Below are 21,789 nucleotides of genomic sequence, written 5' to 3'. Positions count from 1 at the left end.
TGTAACATAATTTCATCTGCAGTCTTGCGGGCAGCGGTCTTTGCACGTGGTTGATAAATCAAGATGGCGGACACCAAGACGAAAAGGTAAACTTCGACTCATTTGCTTTATTTTGACAAGACAAAAAAAGTTAAGAGACTGTTGTTTACTCTCAGAAGACTATGTGATATGAATGCCGAGGAGTTTATGATGCATGGTTTCGATTCGGACGTTTCTGAGGATGGTGCTGAACCCGAGAACGCAAGGCCTGCACCTGAAACTGCGCAAGGTTCTTCTAAGAAACATAAAAAGTAAGCTTATGAATTATCTTATCTACAGTGGTCCATGAGGGACACCTCGATATTTTTCATCGCCACATACTATTTTACTACCGCGACTTGATATAATGGGCATAACTGTTCTCTCTTTCTCTTTAACCCATTAAGCACCAGCCGTTTCCAGAGGTTTTCCAAAATTCAGCAAAATTGGCAAAGTGGTTATTTCCTAACCCATGTGCAGTAAAAATACATAACTTACAGGGCAAAAAAAACAACACCCCTTTGGTCTAAGATAGTTAAAATTACTAATTATGGAATAAAATACACTAGTTGCCAATTAAAAATTTTTCAAAAAACAAACTTGAAGGTAAAAATTTCCGAAATTTCGATGTAATTTGATCCGCGCGTCACATGGGCGAAATTGGATCCGTCTTGAGAGCATGTGTTTGTTTACGCAAGATTACACAGTTGTCACGTTTTCTCAATGAAAATAGAAAGAAAAACACACAGAAAGCTTTCCTAAATGAAAAATTTATTCAGAAAAGTCTTTGTTTACGCCTTAGAAAGAAACGCGTATAATTATAAATGCGAGACGAGCGACGCGCAAGCGATTTGAAGGAACAACAAGTCCAATTCGAAGCGAATTTATCGACCCGTGCGGGGCACGTTTCTCAATAATTTCGCAAAAACTGTTCAGAATACAAAGAATCGGTCAATTAGAATAGTATTTCAGTACAAATTCACAATCAAACCTGTATTTTTTTGGCTGTTGAATTCCCAGAAGTAGTCTAAAATTTCGCAGAAAGTCCGTGGCCTGAATAATGATTTGAGCTGTCCGCTCGCTCGTTGCCTGGATAAAACAACAATTCGTACTCGAAGCGCAATTTCTTCCCCTTTATTTCTCGGATTTTCGCTGTCGAGACTGTTGAGTATTCCTTAGCAGTTCTTCTTTCGATTTACCATTTCGAAAAGGTGTGTTTTCCTTCGGAAAACGCGAAAATCGGCGACTAAAAATTTAGCCGCGCGGCCCATGAGGCAACAAAAATTGAAATCGGACACCAATTCCTAAAGATAAAAAGCTCTTTTGTCTGGGCCCCCCTAAGACCTAAAAATATATGCGCAGTAAGTGGATTCTGATTGGTCAGTCCTTTCTGAAGACAATGAGAACAATAGGGGACAAAAAATTCCCTTCTAGGGGAGGTAGGCTCAAATCGTGGAGTGCGCGCAGATGAGGCCAAAATCACGGCCGGTTTTGGCCGGCACGGTGCGTTATGGGTTAATTTCCTCTCGATCGCGTCGCACCTGAAAACTAATTATTCTTGACCGCCACAAACAATTCGCGATCGCCACATATAACTCGTGATCGCGACTAACATAACTCGCGATATCGCTACATATAACTCGCAATCGCGACTAATATTAAAACTCGCGATCGAGCGTTATAACTCACAATCGCCACATACAACTCGCGATCGCGACTTACAACTCTCGATCGCGACCTACTCCTCAAGTGGTTTTTGCATTCGCTTCACATATGCCTTCAAGTAATATCTTTGCTCTTACAAGCATGTCTTTAAGTGGTAAGTAGTGATAAAAGGCAATATCCTCTTATTATTATTATTGTTTTCTTTTTTTTATACGAGCCGTCATTGTCTACAATGTAGAGGCCAAGGTGACCTCTGACAAAGACCGTACTATAATTGTTTTCGTATTCCTGCATGGTTGAGGTGTAATTTGAATTTCATAAGACACTCTTCAAATGCTGTTTTTGAAGAGTTTGTGGGAAGGGTAATCATGTATTTGTCATTGTCAGGAACAGGCTTTGTTGTTGCTCTAATGGTTTGCAAAATTATTGATTTTGTTTGTGGTTCTGTCGTATTTAATTTACTGTTAGAAAATCAAAAAGTGCAGATCACAAGAATCAGCTTGCCAGGTTACAAGAAAAGGATCCTGAATTCTACAAGTTCTTGAAAGAAAATGACAAAGAATTGCTGGATTTTAATGACTCTGATACTGGCTCGGAGATGGAGGATGGTGATGATGAAGACAACGGTAATGATGATGATGATGATGATGATGATGATGATGATGATGATGATGATGATGACCAAGACAGCAAAGATGATAGAAAGGTAGAATGGTACAATTAAATGTCTACTTACCTATAAATGTACAATGTACAACTTGTAGCCATCTTCTCTTAGCTACATGTTCAACTTCTGCCTTGCGTGTATTTCCCTGTCCTGGCAGCCAATTCAGTTAAAAAAAAAAAAAAAAAAAACAAGGACATGTCATTAATTTATTAACTTAAAACTAGTATTAAATAGGTTCAACGATTTCTTCTCATGTTTTCAAAAAATTATTTCTGCCAATAGGGAAAAAGTGTGATCTTATGGTGAAGTGACACTCTTCTAATAGGTTCCTTTTAAAATTCCCAAAATACTGTCAGTACAGTATAGTAGTTAATTCATATAGATCTTTTCTAGGCAGCTCGTGAATTTGAGACTGTTATTTCCTGCACTCACTCAGCCGCAACTACAAAAATCATATTTTTCAATGCTTCATATAATTATTATAGTCTGTATACTCTTTATTCTTCTCCTTGCCTTTGTAACAAAAGTTCATGCAATTTTTGTAGAAAATTTATGTTGATGTTGAGATTACGTTTTTTGGTCGTAGGGTTCCTTCAAGACAGACAAAGAAGATGATGATCAAGATGGTGATGATGATAATGACAATGATGATGGCGATGATGACAATGATTTGCATGAGCAAGATGCTGAACATAAAAAGGATGGCAAACCAGTGACTCAGGAGATGATTAAAGAGTGGAAATCAGGACTTGAAGTACAGTATGCTAGTTTGAAAATTCAAAATGATGTGATTTCTTTTACTAAAGGCAAAACCATTTATTTGGCAGGCAGGTGGGCACATACAGCCTGTAAAGGCAGGTGGCCACATTCAATAGCGTTCAATGCATTCAGCGTACATCTCTAAATCCAATAAATATAAATTAGCAATTTTTAAATAATTATATGGTTTTATATTTACATTTAGTATTAAAAATTCTTCTTTTGTCAGAAAAATTCAATTCATTCTCTAAAGCAAACTCTGCGAGCATTCCGATCTGCTGTACATGGAGCTCTTGACCTTGGTGATGGAAAATTACAAACACGGCTGACCTTTAAAGTTGAGGGAGACACGGGTAATAATAACAAATATGCTGTGTTATATTTATGAAGAAATGACTGACTTACTACACTGTAGCAGTCAGTTGAATAGTCAGGGCTTCTGATATTACATGTATGCGATGTTGCGATTTCGCATAATTGACCTACAATCGCAACAAATCGCATAATTCATGAAAAATCGCAGAATTTGTACAAAATCGCACAATTTCAGAAAAAAAGAGCAAAAATCTCGCTTTATGTTAAGTTCTCCGATAATTTAAGCGTTATCTCAAGGAGTTTTTTCTTTCAAAAGGCGTCAAAAATCACCTGGAAGCGTTCGTTTATTGATTAAGCGAACAAACAGGCGTTCTATGCTTCATTTTACATGCTGGGGACCTGGTGCTGGTTTCAATATTAAACAAGTGATCATTGGCCCAGAATAAACAATCTTTTTATGTAAATACACCAATCACAATCGAATGGATATATTTTAAGATGTCATTTGATCCCTTCATACTTGCAATGTAGGTATTGGTGTGAAAACTGCTTGATAGTCGCTTACAATATGTCGTTATTTTGTTTTAAATTATTGAAACAAACATCCTCATTATGGATAAGTTTGTTGTTAAAACGCCGTGCACTTCTTCGCAGGAGAAAAAAAAAGATTGCACCTTCCTGTAAATATTTCGGCAAAAGACATGGCAAGAAAGTACCCGAAGGAACGTTTCATGTTGACGATAGTCTGTTGTTTACCCTGCGAGCAGTGTCTCCTTCGATCTTCCTAGATGTTTTGCTCTTTGGCAACATAGTGGTTGATCATCTTTGAAAGTTTGTAGTTGACAAGCACATTGAAGCTGAGTCACACAAGCGGAATGTGGAAAAATTGCGGGTGGGATGCAACAAACGCTGACTTGACCAAATTAGCAATATCTGATTTTCAATAATTTGAAATGAGGCAACAAATGATTTATTTCAGCTGTTTCTTCATTTCTTCGTGCTCTAATTGCTTCTTGAACAGCAAAACGTGGATTGTGCTCCTCTTAGACCTAATAAAACAAGGTTAAATTAGCTTAAATGAAATCGCATAATTTGCCGCATAATGGACCTTTCTTGCCGCATAATGAGACTTAAAAGTGCCGCAAAATTTCCAATTTTTTTCCGCACCCTATCAGAAGCCCTGAATAGTGTCAGTCATTTAATCAACCAGCTACTGTAGTCAGTCAGTGTGTCAGTGTGTCAGTCAGTCAGTCAGTCAGTCAGAGTGTCAAACCAGTCAGTTACCCAGCAAGCTACAGCCTGCTTTAGTTTGTCAGTCAGACATTCAGTCAGTCAGCTAGGCAGTCAATATCTCAATCAGTCAAGCCAGTCAGCCATCCATAATGCCACAGCCTGCTGTAGCCGGTCAGTTACATATAGTCAGTCAGTCAGCCAGGTAGCCAGCTTGCCAGTCTGTGTGTCAATCAGTCAAGCCAGTCAGTTTTGAGCTAGCAGGCTAAAGCCTGCTGTAGTCAGTCAGTTGGCCAGTCAGTGTGTCAGTCAGTCAGTATAATAGTCAAGCCAGTCAGTCAGTGTGTCAATCAGTCAAGCCAGTGCAGTCAGCCACCCATTATTGATTAAGCTACAGCCTGCTGTAATCGGTCAGTTACATGTACATGTAGTCAGACCGTCAGTCAGCTAGCCAGCTTTCCAGTCTGTGTGTCAGTCAGTCAAGCCAGTCAGTCTTGAGCAAGCAGGCTATAGCCTGCTTTAGTCAGTAAGCCAGTCAGTGTGTCACTTAGTCAGGCAGACAACCAATCATTACAAGCATTGGTCAGGCGGCCCGTCAGTATATGTGTTAAGATGTACAGTGAATTAACTCTGTAGTGTGTGTTAAAGTGCCAAGTGTCAACCCATGAAATTTCTACTGAGCACAAGTCCTAGTAAAGAGATGGGAGTAAAGAAATGGGAGACTGCATAAGGCAAAGAAAAAGCTTTGACTTCAACAGGAATCGAACTCACGACCTCTGGATTTCATTGTCTGTTGAGCACTCTACAGACTGAACTATGAGACCAGACTCGGGCAAGTCGTGGGTGATTATGTGGGTTTGATTCCTGCCTAGTGCAATGTCCAGTGTATGTCAGTCATCCACCTGTCAGTCGGCAGCTTCAGTAAGTTGGTCAGTGTATCCGTGCGAAAAAGGAGACAATGACTCACATTGACCAGTTTACTTCTAAATAAATTGATTATTTTATGTACTTGTTAATTTAACTTTTGTTTAGGGAACATTTTTAGTTAACAATCACTTTGGTTCAGCTACATGTATAAAAAAAATCAATAAAAAATAAGTGGCACAGTGTAAAAGTACAGTGTATGGGTTTTCTCTTTGCAGTATTCAATGCTATAATTCAGCTTTGCTTGAAGCATGTTTACCCTGTGCTTTTTCACCATGTGGGAGGCACCCACAACAAACAGGGAAAAAGGTTTGTAGACTCAATAAATTATTTTAAAGGCACCTTTATTTTTACACCAATGATTATTCTTCTGCTCCATGAATGAAGCTTTCTTCTACAGAGTGTATCAATCTTTCTTTCTTTATGTGTCTGTCTATTTGTCTTAACTTTTTTCTTTTCCTCTGTTTATCAGTCATACCATTTGTAAATCAATATTACTACATGTATGTGATTTACATGTAACTCGAGTAGTCCTGTTTCAGTTCATTAGTTGTCCTTATCGTCTGTAAGTTCTTCCATGGCATTAGATTCTTTATATTTGGTTCATCTTTCCTTCTGTCAGTCTGCCATTCAGTTAGGTAGTCAGTCAATGAAGTGTTCAGTCAGTGAGTCAGCCAACCAGCCTGCATCTAGCCAGTCACTCCATCACTCCAGTTGCCCGGCCACCTGCCCATCAGCCCACTCAACCACTCACTCACTCACTCACTCACTTACTCACTCAGCTAGCCAGTCAGTCAGTCAGTTAGTAAGTAAGTCATTGCGCAGTTAATATAATTATTAGTCAGTCAATCATATTTTTTATTAGTCAGTTAGACAATCCTAAGCTTTCTGCCTCTCCCCAGTTCATTACATTTCATATACATGTTATATCTGAATGGCATGACTAGAGTGCAGTCAATTAGCCAAGTTACAATGTATAAATGAAGAGTGAATCTGGTCAGCTTGTTATTGAGTGAGTTAATGGATGTAATCAATCTGGTCACATTAAACTGAAGTACACCTATCTCTGAAATAATAATTAATTATGGTTGCATTTTCCATTTTAGGGTTCTTCCTTCATCGCATACAAAATGGTCGCAGGTCAAAATAGCAGTGAAGCATTATCTCAATGATATTCTACAGGTATTATATGTGGAAGTAAACTGTTTGATGTACGTGTTCATGCACATGTACATGTACCATTACCAGCTTTTTCTTTTCTTTGGCACACAAACCAGAAACTCTGTTATCAACTTTGAATTCAGCAAAAAGAAGAATAAATAAATAAATAAAAATTAAAAAAAACCCAAGATTTGTAATGTAGAAGTGAGTCTACCTTACGTATACCATCCAATAAATTAATAATTAATTTATAGGTATGACATATAAAAGCAATAGCCAGCAGTATATCCAATTTTTATGATAATTTGCTCTTTGCAGTTGTTGCGGACTCTTGCCGAGTCATCCATGTTGTGTGTAATCCTACGGCATGCACAACAGCTAACTCCATATTATGCCTGCTTCCCAAAAGTGGCAAAAGCCTTTATCAAGGTACATTAATATATATGTAGATTGTGCATACAGTACATGTATGTGAAAAACTCTAAAAGCCCTGCCCTTTTTGGAATGGGGGTCTTACATGTACAGCTGTATTATTAGAGAGGGGGTCTGATTATTTTCCTTACATGTAAGTCTTAAAAAAAATTCCTGACCAGTATTTTTCTAGATCCCAAAGAAACTTTTAAACTGATGCTGTAAACAAAATTAATGTTTTGCTTACTTGTGTAAGGATTTTTCAAGCCCAGCAATGTCAAGCTCCACCAACATCATTTTTGTTTATTAGTCTTTCAACATCTTTGTCTTTTTTGTTATCACTCTGTTTATCTACATAGTTTTATTGCACAGTGTTTATTTAAAAGCACATGTATCCAACAGGGAATGAAGTGGTTAGACAGAGTAGTGAACAGCCTAATTACAAACTGATGTCCCAGAAGGGTGGGAACATGCATACGTTGGTACTGTACATTGTTGTTAGTGCTGACATTTTGTTTGTTTTATTTGCTGCATTGTAGCGATCTGTGAGAATGTGGAGCAGAGGAGAGGAACATGTCAGGGTCCTTGCTTTTCTTGGAATCAGAAATGTTGCCACAATGATGCCTTCTTCTCTGCTAGAGTTTTCTGTAAAGGTTTGTTATTCGTTCCATTGTTGTTGATTCCCATTAACGAATACTGTACTGTACATGTTTTGATACCCTGAATTACAGTGACGTGACACCCTTATAGTGATAGGAAACTCAAGTTATGGCCATGGCAACTTGATCCAAGAAAAATCATCACATAGAAATATGTATTCACATTATTTGAGCCACCTTGCAACTTTGTGCAATGGGGCAAACGTTCCTGGCAGTAAATTAAGTGGAACAGCATTCAACTAAAGAAAGAGTATGAAAAATTCACTGTTACTGTGCTCCTGTTCTCTTCAAAGCCTTGAATTTGGTTATTTGATGTTGATGTTTTGTAGACAACAATAAAGAAATAAATAATGCATGTACAGAGTGATTGTTTTTGTTTGTTTGTTTGTTTGTTTGGTTTTCTTTTTGTGTTCTTGTTGCCGCCGTCGTCGTTGTTGCTTAAGTTCCCTAATGATACATGTAGTAGAAGGATGGTTAATTTTAAGGCATTGAAGTTTATAAGTCATTGGCCTTCACAATACAATCAAGGTAAAGGCCTGGAAGGACACAAACTGCCGCGCAAGGAAAACATATTTTAAGCTCACTGTTCCAATGATAAATGAACATGTTTTGTCAAAGGAGATGGCCTACGGTGGCTCTAACAAGTCATTTTACAGAGAAATCACATGACATCTTATTTCCAGTGAGAATCTATAAATTACTGATGATAAATTCTGTTAAAAAATTTTAAAGTTTTGGTTAGCACGGAGGAGGTACACTGTAGGGTATTGAAGTCATGTGTGTTTCCTGAAGTGACTTAGTTTGTTTTCTGTTTCAGCAATTGTACATGAATTTTGTAAAAAATTCCAAGTTCATGTCTCCAAAGACAAAACCCATCATTGCCTTCATGCAGAACTCGCTGGTGGAGATCTTCAGTTTGGATGCCCGTCTTACCTATCAGCATGGATTTGTGTACATCAGGCAGCTGGCGATTCACCTTAGAAATGCTATTGTACAGCAAAAGAAGGTACCGCTGTGTGTCGGCGATTAAGCATGCACAGTTGATTGAAGGAAATGGTAGAAGCAGGGCGTGAGGAATGATTTTGGCCTTGGAATCCAGATTTCTTCAAATTTCTCTCTGGCCTACAGACTTGGTATCACATAATAAGTTTGTTTAGCTTTAGACTGAAAAAACAGAAGTCTTTTTAAGCATCACATCATCTGGATAAGTTTTAAGTTTAAAGTCATTAGCTCCTTGGGCACTCTTAAGCATTTAACGTCAAAACGTAAAATTATATAAACTTTCTTTCTTACTCAGTAACCAGTCTGAATCTCAAATTAGAGCGAATTAAGAGAAATTTGGATTCCAAGACCAAATCATCACTTACAGCCTGTATGCTCTTTTTGCATCTGGCCCATCCATTAAAGGGTCTAAATTACCCCCATATAACGTGGTCCATAAACTGATGGGCCATTATTATTTGGTTTCAGCTTTGCATTACCGATTAGAGGACAAGAATGTTGAGTACTTTCTCCACAAAGAGCCTTCAATGTATTTTCACAGGACACATTCAAAATAGTAAATAACTGCACTTGTACAACACTGACTTATCTTTATTTCCTTTGCAGGACTCGTATCAGTCAGTGTATAACTGGCAGTATGTCCATTGCCTTCATCTTTGGTGCCGTGTTGTGAGTGAAGTGAAGAGCAATGGAGTCCTTGATCCTCTTATTTATCCCTTAGTACAGACTATAATCGGTGCAATCAAGTAAGTGCATACTAAAAAATAAACAAGCTTAAAATAACGATAAAATTGACCTCAAATAAATAAGGAAAAAAAGTACCTTACAAAGAAATTTTACCTCGCGCCGCGACTCCTCGATTGAGGCAATTTTCGCGCGCGCTGGTGAGTCTCGCTCGTTTTATTATATCGCTAAGAAAGTGTGGGACTGTAGTCCAAAGCAAGATCACCAAACAAAGCAATCTTTATATTTGTCCGATCCGTTTGTTTGTTCGTTTGTTTTGATTTGACAGAATACACTCCAGGAAAAGCATTTTTTTTTTCGTCGTAACAAGATCAGGGTTTGAGAGACCGAGTACATGAGGTACCTTCTTGTGCAAACCTCCCCTCCCCGCGCAAAGTAGCATTATCAAGTGTGTTATCGCTAATGCTGTTGTTTTCTGTTGTCTTCAAGACTGGTGCCAGCTGCAAGATTTTACCCTCTGAGATTTCATTGTATTCGTTCATTGAACCTGTTATCGCAGGCGACAGACACATACATACCAGTGGCACCATTCCTACTAGAGGTGAGTACAAGCCCAGATTATCAGGGAACCCGCCATTGCTCACCGTGTGCTTTCTGTTTGTCCAAACTGGTTGACCATAAACAAGCCTAGGGAGAGTTAGCTAACCGTTTTTAACCGGAAGAGGCCGTTTCTTCAGCCCCCAGTAGAACTTATCGGACGTCGATGTTTGTCGAATCTCTGGATGTTTTCAGTTCTGGTGGTCCGTGTCTTGACAGTTCCAACAGCTTGTGGAGTCCGGAAACTATTTTATGTGAATCCAGTTGTTTTTATGATTTTTCTAACGCTCAGAAATATCAGGGTGTGAATAACCCTAGGTACCAGAGGCTTTTCTTCCGTCGTCTCCAGTTCCGGTCGCGGCGTCGGCCGAGGCCGACGACGATCGGCCTCTAGCCGATCTCGAGTCCTCGCAGGGCGCGAGTAATAACCTCTAGTACCCAGGGTAGGAGTGAATGTGTGCTGAAAAAAACATCACAAGAGAACCCAGTTGAGAACCCTATCTAAGTGTACAGTTAATAATCTAGCAAGTCAGTAAGTTTCAGGAACTTACCAACTAGGTTAGATCCCTTAGAATCTAACGCACTCTTGAGCTGGAATGCAATAAGAAACGTTAAGACACCACGGTAATGATTCAAATTCAAAGTCCAAATATATTTAGTTGAATATTCAAGACTTCAGGGAGAACAAGAACTCTCGCGATGAATTTTCCTTCTGTGAACTGAGCTAGAACTAGTTCGGACACATTAAACAAAATTAGGCAATGAGCAGTCCATAGTCTCGATAATTTAAAATGAACTTCTTCAAAAACTTGTGTTTTGTGCCGTTGTGTTGTTATTACGCTATAGAGCGTTTTCATTCATGTGACTACTGGCCATATTGGTTTACTGAAACAAAAGAAAGCATTTGCATAGAAATAGAGTTCAATTCCCAGAGGTTTAGTTTGGGACACCAACATGCCCGCCATTTCTTTGTTTTGGGACACCAACATGGCCGTTGTGACGTCATGTGAAAACACTCTATTGGTAACTTTTTCAGGCTCCAACAAATGCTGGTGTGTTTTGTTTCAGATCCTGGAATCGGTGGAGTTCAACAAGAAAACCAAAGCGTCGACGACAAAACCGACCGAGTTTTCTTGCATATTGAAAGTTTCAAAACAGCAGCTCGGAACCAAACCTTACCAGGTGAGAAGAGTTTTCTCCATTACAATCTCTTTGCCCAAAATGGATTATAAACCCGAAGAGTCTGTACTCTAGACCAGGCCTCTTTCGCGCTCGAGCGGAGACTGGAGAGAGTGAAAAACATGAGGATCACCGGGAACGCTGGGAAGGGAGAAAAAAGAAAGAAGGTTCTTTCCGTCGTCCTCCGCGCCATTATTTATTTTATTTTTATATTTAAAGTGCTGCTCAGTAGCTTTCGTTCGAATGGTCACATAATAGGATTTAAACTCAGTTTTTGAAAGTAGAATCAACTTGTGCAACGTAATAAACAGCACGACTAGAAAGTTCTGCTCAGTAGCTTTTATTTGAATAGTCACACGATATGATTTCAAACTCAGTTTTTGAAAGTAAAATCACCTTGTGCAGCTTAATAAACAGCACCACAGGCAAGTGCTGCTCAGTAGCTTTCATTTGAATGGTCACACGATATGATTTTAAACTCAGTTTTTGAAAGTAAAATCACCTTGTGCAGCTTAGTAAACAACACCACAGGCAAGTGCTGCTCAGTAGCTTTCATTTGAATGGTCACACGATAGGATTTTAAACTCAGTTTTTGAAAGTAAAATCACCTTGTGCAGTTTAATAAACAGCACCACAGGCAAGTGCTGCTCAGTGGCTTTCATTTGAATGGTCACACGATAGGATTTTAAACTCAGTTTTTGAAAGTAGAACCACCTTGTACAGCGCAGTAATCAGCACCACAGGAAAGCGCTGCTCAAAAGCTTTCATTTGAATGGTCCACTTTAGGATTTTAAAGTCAGTTTTTCGAAGTAGAACCACCTTAAACAGCGTAATAAACAGCACCACAGGAAAGTGCTGTTCAGTAGCTTTGATTTGAATGGTCACAGATAAGATTTTAAAGGCAGTTTTTGAAAGTAGAACCATCTTGTACAAGGTAATAAATAACGCCAAGAAAAGTGCTGCTCAATGGCTTTCATTATTTGAATAGTCACGATAAGATTTCAAACTCAATTTTTGAAAGTAGAATCACCTTGAACAGCTTAATAAACAGCGCCACAGGAAAGTGCTGCTCAGTAGCTTTCATTTGAATGGTCATACAATAAGCTCTTAGAACCAACTTGTACAGCGTTATGAACAACACCACAGGAAAGCGCTACTCATTAGCTTTCAATAGTCAAACTTTAGAATTTCATCCTTAAATTCAAAATGAGGAACAACCTTTTACAGCAAATCAAACAGGGATCACAGAACGACAACTCAATAGCTTTTTTTGGTTTTGTTTTTGTCCTTGTTTCCATTTTGTTTGAAATAAACACAATATAGAATTTCTTTCATACCCTCAGTCAAACATCACTATCAAATTACTTGAGTCAATGTTGGATAGTTTTTTTGTTTTTCTTTTTCTTTGTTTCCTTTTTGTTTGAAATAAACACTATGTAGAATTTCTTTTAGAACCAAACTTTCAAAATACTTGAGTCAATGATAATCCCCGGTGTCAGTATTAACTTGAATGGCTACGTTCTAAGTTTAACTTTGTACTTTCTTAAAGCGTGTTTTCCACATAGTTACTTATAAACACTGTAAAGAGCGACCAGTGATAGTGGCGATTACATCAAAACAAAAGGCGGTGATGCTGCGATTTAGCTATTGAATCCATTGTTGAAAGTATTGTTGGCTGTATACCATATGATCCTTGACGATTGCTCAGTTTTCTGTACCGAAATTGTTTGTTAGCTTACGCATAGTCGGTATAGCCTTGGTTTATATATGCATGAGCAAGATTAGCTTGCTGTATGTACGGACAGTTCAGGTGAAACTGCGTTTCTTTCCAAACCCAAAACGCGTCGAAATGATTTGCGAAAGCGCTCTAGCCTCCAGGCGTAAATGATCGGATCCAGAAGCGAAAATAAGAACAAGACATCGTTTGTTATTCGGTGATATGTTAAGAAAGATGGAGATTTTTCGCAACCGCAGAGCAACCATAAATGAACTTTCACAAAATATGGAGCAAAGCAAGTGTAGAATGCGATCAAAACCAGAAGAATCGTGACCGCTAATCTCCGCTCGCGTTCTAAATTTCGTCGCTTGTTTTGCGCGGAGTTTTCGGAACGAACCATCTGATTTAAATTTCCAAGTTTTGCTGATAACTTCCTGAAAATCAAAATGTACACTACAGTCACGAAGACGGCAGGTATCAGAAAATGGGAGTAGCAATACGCGAAGAGGAAGTTCAACTTTCTCACGCCTGCAGCAGGCAGTACAGCTAGGAACAATGCGTTTATCCAAATTCCAAGGATACACAGCTTTACTCTTTTAACAGTGATCCTTGTAGTGTAGTTATGTGGATCGGAAACCGCAATGTAGCGCTCCCAAGACATAGCCATGATTGTACACACAACAACGAACATGGCCGATCCTCCCATGATGTACTGCGCGGTATTTAAAAGCGGCGGTCCTTCTAGACCTCGATAAGAGAAGTAGTTTTCCGCCATGCGGCAGTATCCTACGAAAGCACCGACTAAAAAGTCTGCAACTCCAAGATTGGCGATGAGGTAAGCCGTCGGGGTTCGCAGGCAGCGGAAAGGATCGAGGTAGATTACAAGTAGCAAGAGAAAATTCCCTAAGGTTACGGCAGACGCGAGTAAAGCTTCCACAACGATGAGAGTAAGAAAAAACTTGGGACTCAGCTCGTAAATGTTCTCCTCAGGCAGTCGAGAAACGCTTCCAGTTTCGTTTTTGAATGTAGAATTATTCATCTCTGTCCAATGTAAGGCGTTCGGGTTGAAAGCAGTGAATCCCGCGACACAAAACTCAGATTGTTTCTTTATCCGCTGGTTGTAATGTAAAGTAAGAAGAGTGAATGATTTAAAAAAAGGGTAAAAAATTGTCGCAGATCTCCCTTGGTGAATGGCGGACTTCGTACTTGTTGACGAGTTGTGGCCTAGCAAATTTGAAACACGACAAGGTTCTGTTCCTTTCCCCGCTGTATACCTTCCCGTAGATAAGGTTACTAGCGCCCAGTGATATGATACCCGTAGAATGCTAAACTTGTTCGTAAATTAAATGTACCCAAACGCATATTTATCGCCTTCACAGAAGGTCCTCTCTTCACAGTGTACTATTCATTTGCGATGTGTTAATTAAGTGTTAAGCCGTGGATTTCGCGAGCAAAGCTAAATGATAAGCTTAACTTCAAAACTGATTACTAATTTATCGTGATAAAGTAAACAACATGCGCAATTCATCAAAAAAAATTTCATATAAAATCTTCGAAACAGGTGGCGCAAGAAGAACATATTCGGGGATTCATCTCAGTCAATTACACGGCTACGCTGGCCCCTTTGGGAAAGAAATATTCTGATTGGTTCCCGAAGCGGTCCGTGTTTTGCCGTAGGGACCATTAAGATCGCGGCTTACCAGAATTATTGACATGCATTTATATTTTCGAAAGTATACTAAAAAATATCAAGAATAGCATTTATTAAGTGAGAAATTTGCGTGCCATGTCTCGCCTACTGTCTAATTAAAAATTCCGCGAGAGTTGCATGAGCAAAAATATATTTGTGCTTAACTCTTGAATCTGTAGGGCGCGCGTTTGATGCTAAAGGTTTGCAATAAAGTTGCTAGAAATAAATAAACTGAAGGTTTAATTTTGAAGCTTTTTGTAAAATTTTGTTTTCTTTACGCAGGTAATGAATAAGGGAATTTTATTTGCCTTTGCATAGAAAAATTAGGATACGGTTTGGCATTTTGCCTTTTCTGTCAAAAGTACGCAATTAAAAGGGATGTAATTCAATGTCCTGGATGTCATTTTGTCGAACAGGTGTCGCGAGAAACATTAAATTAATTTACGCCTTCTAATGACTGCTCGGTTTTGAAAACACTTAACAATATAAAAATTATCCTTTATTTAATGAAAACTTTTGTTAATAAATCGGCATGAACGTAAAAGTGATCTCAACCAGGTTATGAAAGGATTTAGGGTTAGGGTTGTGATGCAAAAAGGAAGGAAATATTTGCCCAAATATGTCGCCGATAGAAATTGAGTAATGTCGGGTATTCGATCGCAGATCGCAGTGAAGCAACTGACATGCTGTAAAATTTATGGGTCAGAAATTCCACCTGGAATGAATTTTAATTTTGAAAGTATTGTCTGTTAACTTCTTCCGCGCTTTACTCTAATTAAGAGGATCACAATTGCTTGTGTGCAGTAGTCTAGTAATTTTTTTGAAAGTTTTTGACTCCGCTCAGTCAACGTGAGGCTCGTCTTGGTTATTGCATGAAACAAACAGATTTCATTTTGCCGTGGGTCTGTACTCTGATAACGCACAGAGGACGTCAAAATGTGGCAAGAACATCAGTCATACTCGCCCTTTTTTTTGACGTTTTGACGTCATCCGTGCGTTATCAGAGTACAGACCCACGGCAAAACGGAATTTATGTGGTAAACAACCAATAGGCACGTGGAGATATTCAAAAAATTCAAAGAGGTGTTTTGTATTTCCGCGCACAATATTTCTTTTCTCTTTCATATAAGCTGGTCGGTCACATGACTCTTGTTTTGTTTTCCAGGATGCTGTTGCGGATCACATCTTTGAACTGTTGTTGGAGTTTTTCAGCGTGCATGCGCACTCCATAGCATTTCCTGAAGTTGCTCTTCCTGCTGTCGTAAGAGTAAGTGCCTGTCTAATTGCCCGTCCCGAAGTTCAAATGGATACTGGGGACGAGTTTGTAAATTTTCATTTTATCAGAAATTGGAGTCCATCACAAGAAAGATCACATTAAAATTAGTCAGTTTACCAAGTTTGAGGTTCTGTCGTTAGATTTCAATAATGTAGAAGGCTTTCAGAAATCGGAAAAAGAACAGACTTTGTATGGATTTGGAGAACGCCATCTTAGAATTAGAGACATTTGGATAGAATTTGGGCGACCTTTGACAGGTCACAGCCAACACGCAATGAAACAACCAACTCAGTTGGGAAACTTACTATTCTTATGTGATCTTTCTGGCGATGAGATTCATTTTTTTTTTTCGTATGATGCATTTTGAACAATGTGTACACTTGAGCCCAGTTCTTTTATGAACTTCGGAACAGGCGATTGCCATCAAATTTTAAACCGTTGCGCCTTTTTCTTTAGAGAAATGGCCTCATTTGCTGATATTCTACGGAATTGTTCACACGCAGTGCTTACGCTCACTATTCCGCCATAGGATACATACAGTGATTACTAGAAAACTCTTATATGAGGTTTTCGGAGTTACTGGAATACAAAATGGATCTTAAATTATCGTGTACTAGCGAGCATTTGCAGACGCGTTTTCCCAAATTCACCCGTAAAGAGAAATCCGAGAGCTACAGTCGAACCTCTTTATTACGAACATCAAAGGGACAGGAATAATTGTCCGTATTATTGAGGTGTCCGTTTTAGAGAAGTAAGCTTTATAAAGATTTCGGTCTCTCGGGGAGCAATTGAACTGTCCGTAATAGAGGGGTGTCCGTAATGAGAGGTTCCACTGTATTTTGCTTATTCTTATTCCGGAATTCAGTCAATCGAAGGCTGCTTAAGTCTGGTGCAGGAGCACCGATTCAAAGGCCACGCCCCGAAAAAAATGATTGTGATGAGCGTGGTTGATTAACGCACCTGTGCCCAGTTGTTGAAAGCCCGGTTCAGTTTGATTCGAGTTTAATGACTAATAATCAAAGATTTTTCCAAAGATTTTGTCCCTCAGTTTTGACTTTAGCCTTGTCTTCACCATTAGCTTAGATTTAGATTTTAAAAACATAACGAGCGAGCTGGAAACTTCGGTTAACTTTTAATCGGGGATTAGCATTAATCGGCTTTGGAACAACCGGGTCCTGGGGTGCATTCCTTTCCATTTAGCCAAAGTTTACATTTGGAAATTACGGAAACTTTCCGTGTCATATGGAAAGGCTTTTATTCGATTCGGTCCAAACTTGCAATCTCATTGGTAGATCCGAAAAACGTACGCGATGACGAAATGATTGCGCAAGAGGACAAAAGTTTGTGCGAATGGAAAAGCAGTTGCCGTTCGATCGGTTGAAACGGAAAAAAGTGGAGCACCTCTGACGGTCATTTGTCTGGTTCGGAAAATTTCCATTTCACTTTCGCGTACTATTTGCATTTCAACCAGTTGAATCTGAAAATTTTGTCTTAGTGGAAAGCGCTGCTCTCAAGTGATGGTGGCAAGTGGGTGTTAACACAATATTGAGAAAACGTGTTGAAAAGTTGTTGAAATGGGCGCCCGTGGCAAACACGTGTAGTTGGTAATTTTCTCGAGTATCTGGTGGGGTGGAGTAGCGATGAGTGTTTTACGAATGTGTGCAGCTAGCGTACGTTTTTTGGTTGTGTTAAGACGTTCCCCAAACGGATGCAACTGGTGAATGAGTTGAGAAAACAAGCTGTAGTCGAGCTGTTGTGCCACCTACGACGCAGTAACATTTCTATGTTTTGTTTGCCTTAGTTAAGAAAGTTCATCAAGACGACAAATGTTCCGAAATATCGCAAGCAAATGAAGCAGCTGGTTGACAAGGTACGTCTGTCATTTAATTTAATCGCTCTGTTTTGTTGAGAAGTAAAATGCCTTTAGCGTAAAAAATGCGATGCACATTGTATCAGTGCTAACCAAACGACAAAACCAGCGATCGAATTGGATAACATAGACGAGCAGTTTAAAAAGTCAGCTTACTTTTCTGTCCCCAGACACTCGCTCGAAAACCTTGAAGAAATTCCTCTGGAACTCGTAAATTCAAATAGAGACACCATCCGAAAAGCCAGAGAAGGACTTTTAATTTCAAGAACGAATAAATTAGAACCTAACGGGAAGTAGACGCGATTAATTTAATCTCTCACGTATTAATTGTGGTTATATCTCTATTCCCTCAATTAGCGCCATGTTTTTGTAAATATGATCGAACTTTTAGCATGGAAAAAGAAAGATTACCAACCTACCTACCTACCTACCTACCTGCTTACTTTTTTCGCTCGCTCGCTTGCTTGCTTGCTAGCTAGCTTGCGAGCCCACCAACAACCTGCCTGCCTACTTGCATACCTACCTGCCTGCTCGCTCGCTTGTTGATAGCTTGCTTGAGCAAACTGATCGAACGACTAACTAACTAACGTCTGGGAACTGTTAGCGAGGTAGGCCGTTTACTAGGTATGTATGTAAAGCCTATATACTGCTTGGACCCAGAATTTCGTTACAAGTTAGGTCACTTTACTGGGTTTTTTGTTTGGTTTATCGCGAGGTTACGAACATGTTCTCCTTTTTATGACCCATTTCATCAACAGATTGAAGAAACATCTATAGAAGTGACAAACCGCCGTTCTAAAGTTCCTTTCAGCCCCAAAGACGTCGATGAAGTGGTGAGTGGTAGGAAAAGAGAAACTCAGCTCAGATTCCCTGCAAATTTGAGCAGCTCTCAAAGATTTGCCAAAATTAAAAAAAATTCCGATTGTTGGCCCCTCAGAAAGCAACACCTTCTCTATCTCCACCCTCCCAAAAATCCGATAATCATCTCTCCCGAACCGTCAGGCTTCCCTTTTTCAAGTTGTTTTATGTTTCAGGTTGCTTTTATTCTTAAGTGGAAACAATTTACAATCGCTTAATTTCCCCCAAAACGTTGCTTAAAGTTATTTAGGGCCAGTTATTTAAACAGAGTCTAACTCTGTTTAATCTCTGTCTGACAATCGGTGGGCCTCCAAATCTGTTTATAAGTGGTTTATTTTAAGTAGATAAATAGTTTCTTAGTCTGGGATGCAATCCTTCTTGTTACAGTCGGCAGTAGACAATTTTTAGATGTGATTGTTGGCAAAATTGAAAATGGCTTAAAACGTGGTTTTGTTAAACACCGTCTAAACTGTCTTTTTATAACTGACCCTTAGAGTTTGTTACCTCTAAGTTATTCAACCAACTGTAAGCCCAGGGCTATCTTCCCGGCTTTATTCTAAGATTTGGCTTTTGAGATTCCAGCAGACCCCCTTCAAAGAGTTTTTTCCCCCACGAAAACTTCTCATACACAGTAGAGGACTTAACTATAAATCGAGGGTCTGAATTCGATATTTTTAGATATGCAACCCTTTGTAAATTGCTTTGATAGCGTATTAAATTTGTAGCGCAGCGTTTGTGATGTATAGTGTAGGAAGCTTTCTAATATGATTCGCAAGCTTTTCACTGAAAGGACGTTATGATTTTCCAATCCTTCTGTCAGTCCTTCAGCTTGCCTGGGCCAGGCCATAATAATCACTTCTGAGTAATAAACCAATCAGCAAAAAGCAACCAACCAACAAACGCACGTTAGCTAAAACGCGATTTTTCCCCCATGTTTGAAGGCAAGATGGACGGCCCAGTACAGACAGCAGCCAAATGCTATAGTGAAGTTCTACAACACATGGAAGACCATGAAACCAGCCTCCCAGTTACAGGTGAGAGAATTTAACGTAGAAACTGCGATTGCAGTGGTTTTCAATTGAGTGGCAAAAGTAATTCGCGTTTGCTTAGGTTTTGCATTATTGCGTTTCGTGGTTGGTTACCCAAACTCGCGCCACTTTTTTAACCAATCAGAAGCCAAATGAAGACAATCATGACATACTCGCAAGCGTTTTCCCGCGCTTGGTGGCGGTTACATGTATTTGCTACGAATATCTGATTGGTTAATTGTGTTGGTTATGTCTCTTGTGATTGGCCAGAATGATTACTTTGGTTTTGGTATTACGACCCTCAGTTGAAACCAATTGTGTACACCTAAAAGTTACATTCCCCTCCCGTACAAAATAGGAAAAAACGAAATTCTTAAAAGGTCCGTTTAAACGGTTTCAACATTTGCTCGACATTCGTTCAACAAAAATTGAACGGTTGGGCAAATGTTGAATGAACGGAGTGTTCAAACAGTTTCAACGCCATTCAACATTTTCAAGAACAAAGGAAATGTTGAATCGATTTTGAATGAAAGTTTAAACCAATTTGATTTTGATTCAGCACACTGTCAACAAGCTTTCAACATTTTTTTTCAGTACGCTTTCAACAATGTTGAACGGCCTGTTCAAACGCCCCCGACATTTGATTCAACAAAGTGTTGAACGCATGTTGAAGCAAATGTTGAAACCGTTTAAACGGACCTTAAGTTTATGCGACCGACATCTCTCTCCCAAGGTGTGAGGGGAGAGGGGAGAGAGGTTGAGCTCCTGTCTGATGGGAGTTGTTATGCGCCCGACGTTTCTCTCCGAAGGGGTGAGGGGAGAGGGTTGAGCTCCTGTCTGGTGGGATTCCTGTGGCACAAGTGCGATTTTGTCTTGACCTGTTTTCATAGACACGACACAGGATTTACATTTAGCTTTCTCGCACTAACTTATTAGGATGACGCGGAGGATGAAGATAACCATAGCGACGAAGACTTGGACGAGAAGGAACCGGAAAGCACTTCAAAGAGAAAAAGAAAACATCAAAGCTCGGAAAACACAAAGGTCAAACAAAAAGGAACGGGAAAGAGACTTAAACAGAGAGTGAACAAGAGTAACGACAATGGCAGAACGGAGTCAGCGAACCAGTCTATGGAGGGCGACAAGGAAGATATTGTGCAGGACTTGCAATTTTCTTCAGACGAGGATTAGAGATATTATCGAGCATTTATAGCATGGAAGATGAACAGTTTGAACTTGCGAGAGCTCTTTTACAGGAATGTATTTCTCGGCGTCTGTGCGATTGGGACAATTTTAAAATAATAAGATGGTTATACCAAGCCGTTTTACTACTGAGAGCTTTTACCATGATAGAATTAAATTGCGCGACGGCTCTTTGTCGTGCAAAAGATATAATGTGTTTTTGTTTGTTTTCCATTAATGCGCCCCCCCCCCCCCCCCCCCCTTCTCCGTGAAATAAAATAACGGACATTTCTTTAACTCTTAATATCAAAGAACAAATTCTCCCATCTTGTCCCCATACTTTTCTTATGAAAGTAGTGTGGAGAAGTTGTTAAAAAGCCAAGAGAATTCACCTGGGATGATCGTATCCTTAATTCTCGTGACATCGGGGGTCGAAAAAGCTTTGATGTTACAAAGGCAAATTTGACGCCGATCACGGTTAGGGCTTAAAAGGGGATTTCACCTAAATTTGAATTAACTTTGAAGAGGTTTTAAGAAGGGATAGAGGAAAGAAAATTATTTTAGGAACACTAACAGACAGTTGATACCCACGCAAGAGCACCCCAGGGCCCAGTTGCTCGAAGCATGGTTAGCACTAACCAGGGTTAAATGCCATGACAACCTATAGGTTTTAATACTTCTTAACCAATGGTTAGCGCTAACCATGCTTCGAGCAACTCAGCCCAGGTTGCTAGTGGACTACCTTGGTATCTGTCTATTGATTATTAACTACAAATTCTTCACTAAATCTTCAAAATTTCTTATTTTTCATGATTATTACCCATCTTTCTAGAAAAACTACTCCTCCCAAATATACCCAAAAATTCACAAAATACCCCGCAACACAGATTCACGATA

General features: G+C 39.3%; 2 protein-coding genes across 2 annotated transcripts; one reads left to right on the top strand and one right to left on the bottom strand.

The window, feature by feature from the left end:
* Positions 1–45: 45 nt before the first annotated feature.
* On the top strand, positions 46–21,094 carry LOC146473664 (nucleolar complex protein 2 homolog). Its single transcript, XM_085117712.1, has 18 exons — positions 46–86; positions 156–290; positions 2,152–2,389; positions 2,937–3,104; positions 3,339–3,462; positions 5,797–5,887; positions 6,685–6,760; positions 7,058–7,168; positions 7,690–7,803; positions 8,627–8,815; positions 9,418–9,557; positions 9,985–10,096; positions 11,161–11,274; positions 15,844–15,945; positions 17,756–17,824; positions 18,583–18,657; positions 19,624–19,716; positions 20,647–21,094. Exons 1-18 carry the CDS (start codon positions 64–66, stop codon positions 20,899–20,901), a joined length of 2,229 nt encoding a protein of 742 aa, XP_084973838.1. The 5' UTR covers positions 46–63; the 3' UTR covers positions 20,902–21,094.
* Positions 12,911–14,325, bottom strand: LOC146473665 (lysophosphatidic acid receptor 1-like). The gene has a single exon (XM_085117714.1). It carries the CDS (start codon positions 14,025–14,027, stop codon positions 13,053–13,055), a length of 975 nt encoding a protein of 324 aa, XP_084973840.1. The 5' UTR covers positions 14,028–14,325; the 3' UTR covers positions 12,911–13,052.
* Positions 21,095–21,789: the final 695 nt, after the last annotated feature.

This window comes from Pavona decussata, unplaced genomic scaffold (genome assembly GCF_977016875.1).
Source record: "Pavona decussata unplaced genomic scaffold, jaPavDecu1.1 SCAFFOLD_92, whole genome shotgun sequence".
Lineage (NCBI taxonomy): Eukaryota > Metazoa > Cnidaria > Anthozoa > Scleractinia > Agariciidae > Pavona > Pavona decussata.
The sequence above is the reverse complement of the archived record's forward strand: the minus strand, read 5'-3'. Positions and strand labels throughout refer to the sequence as shown.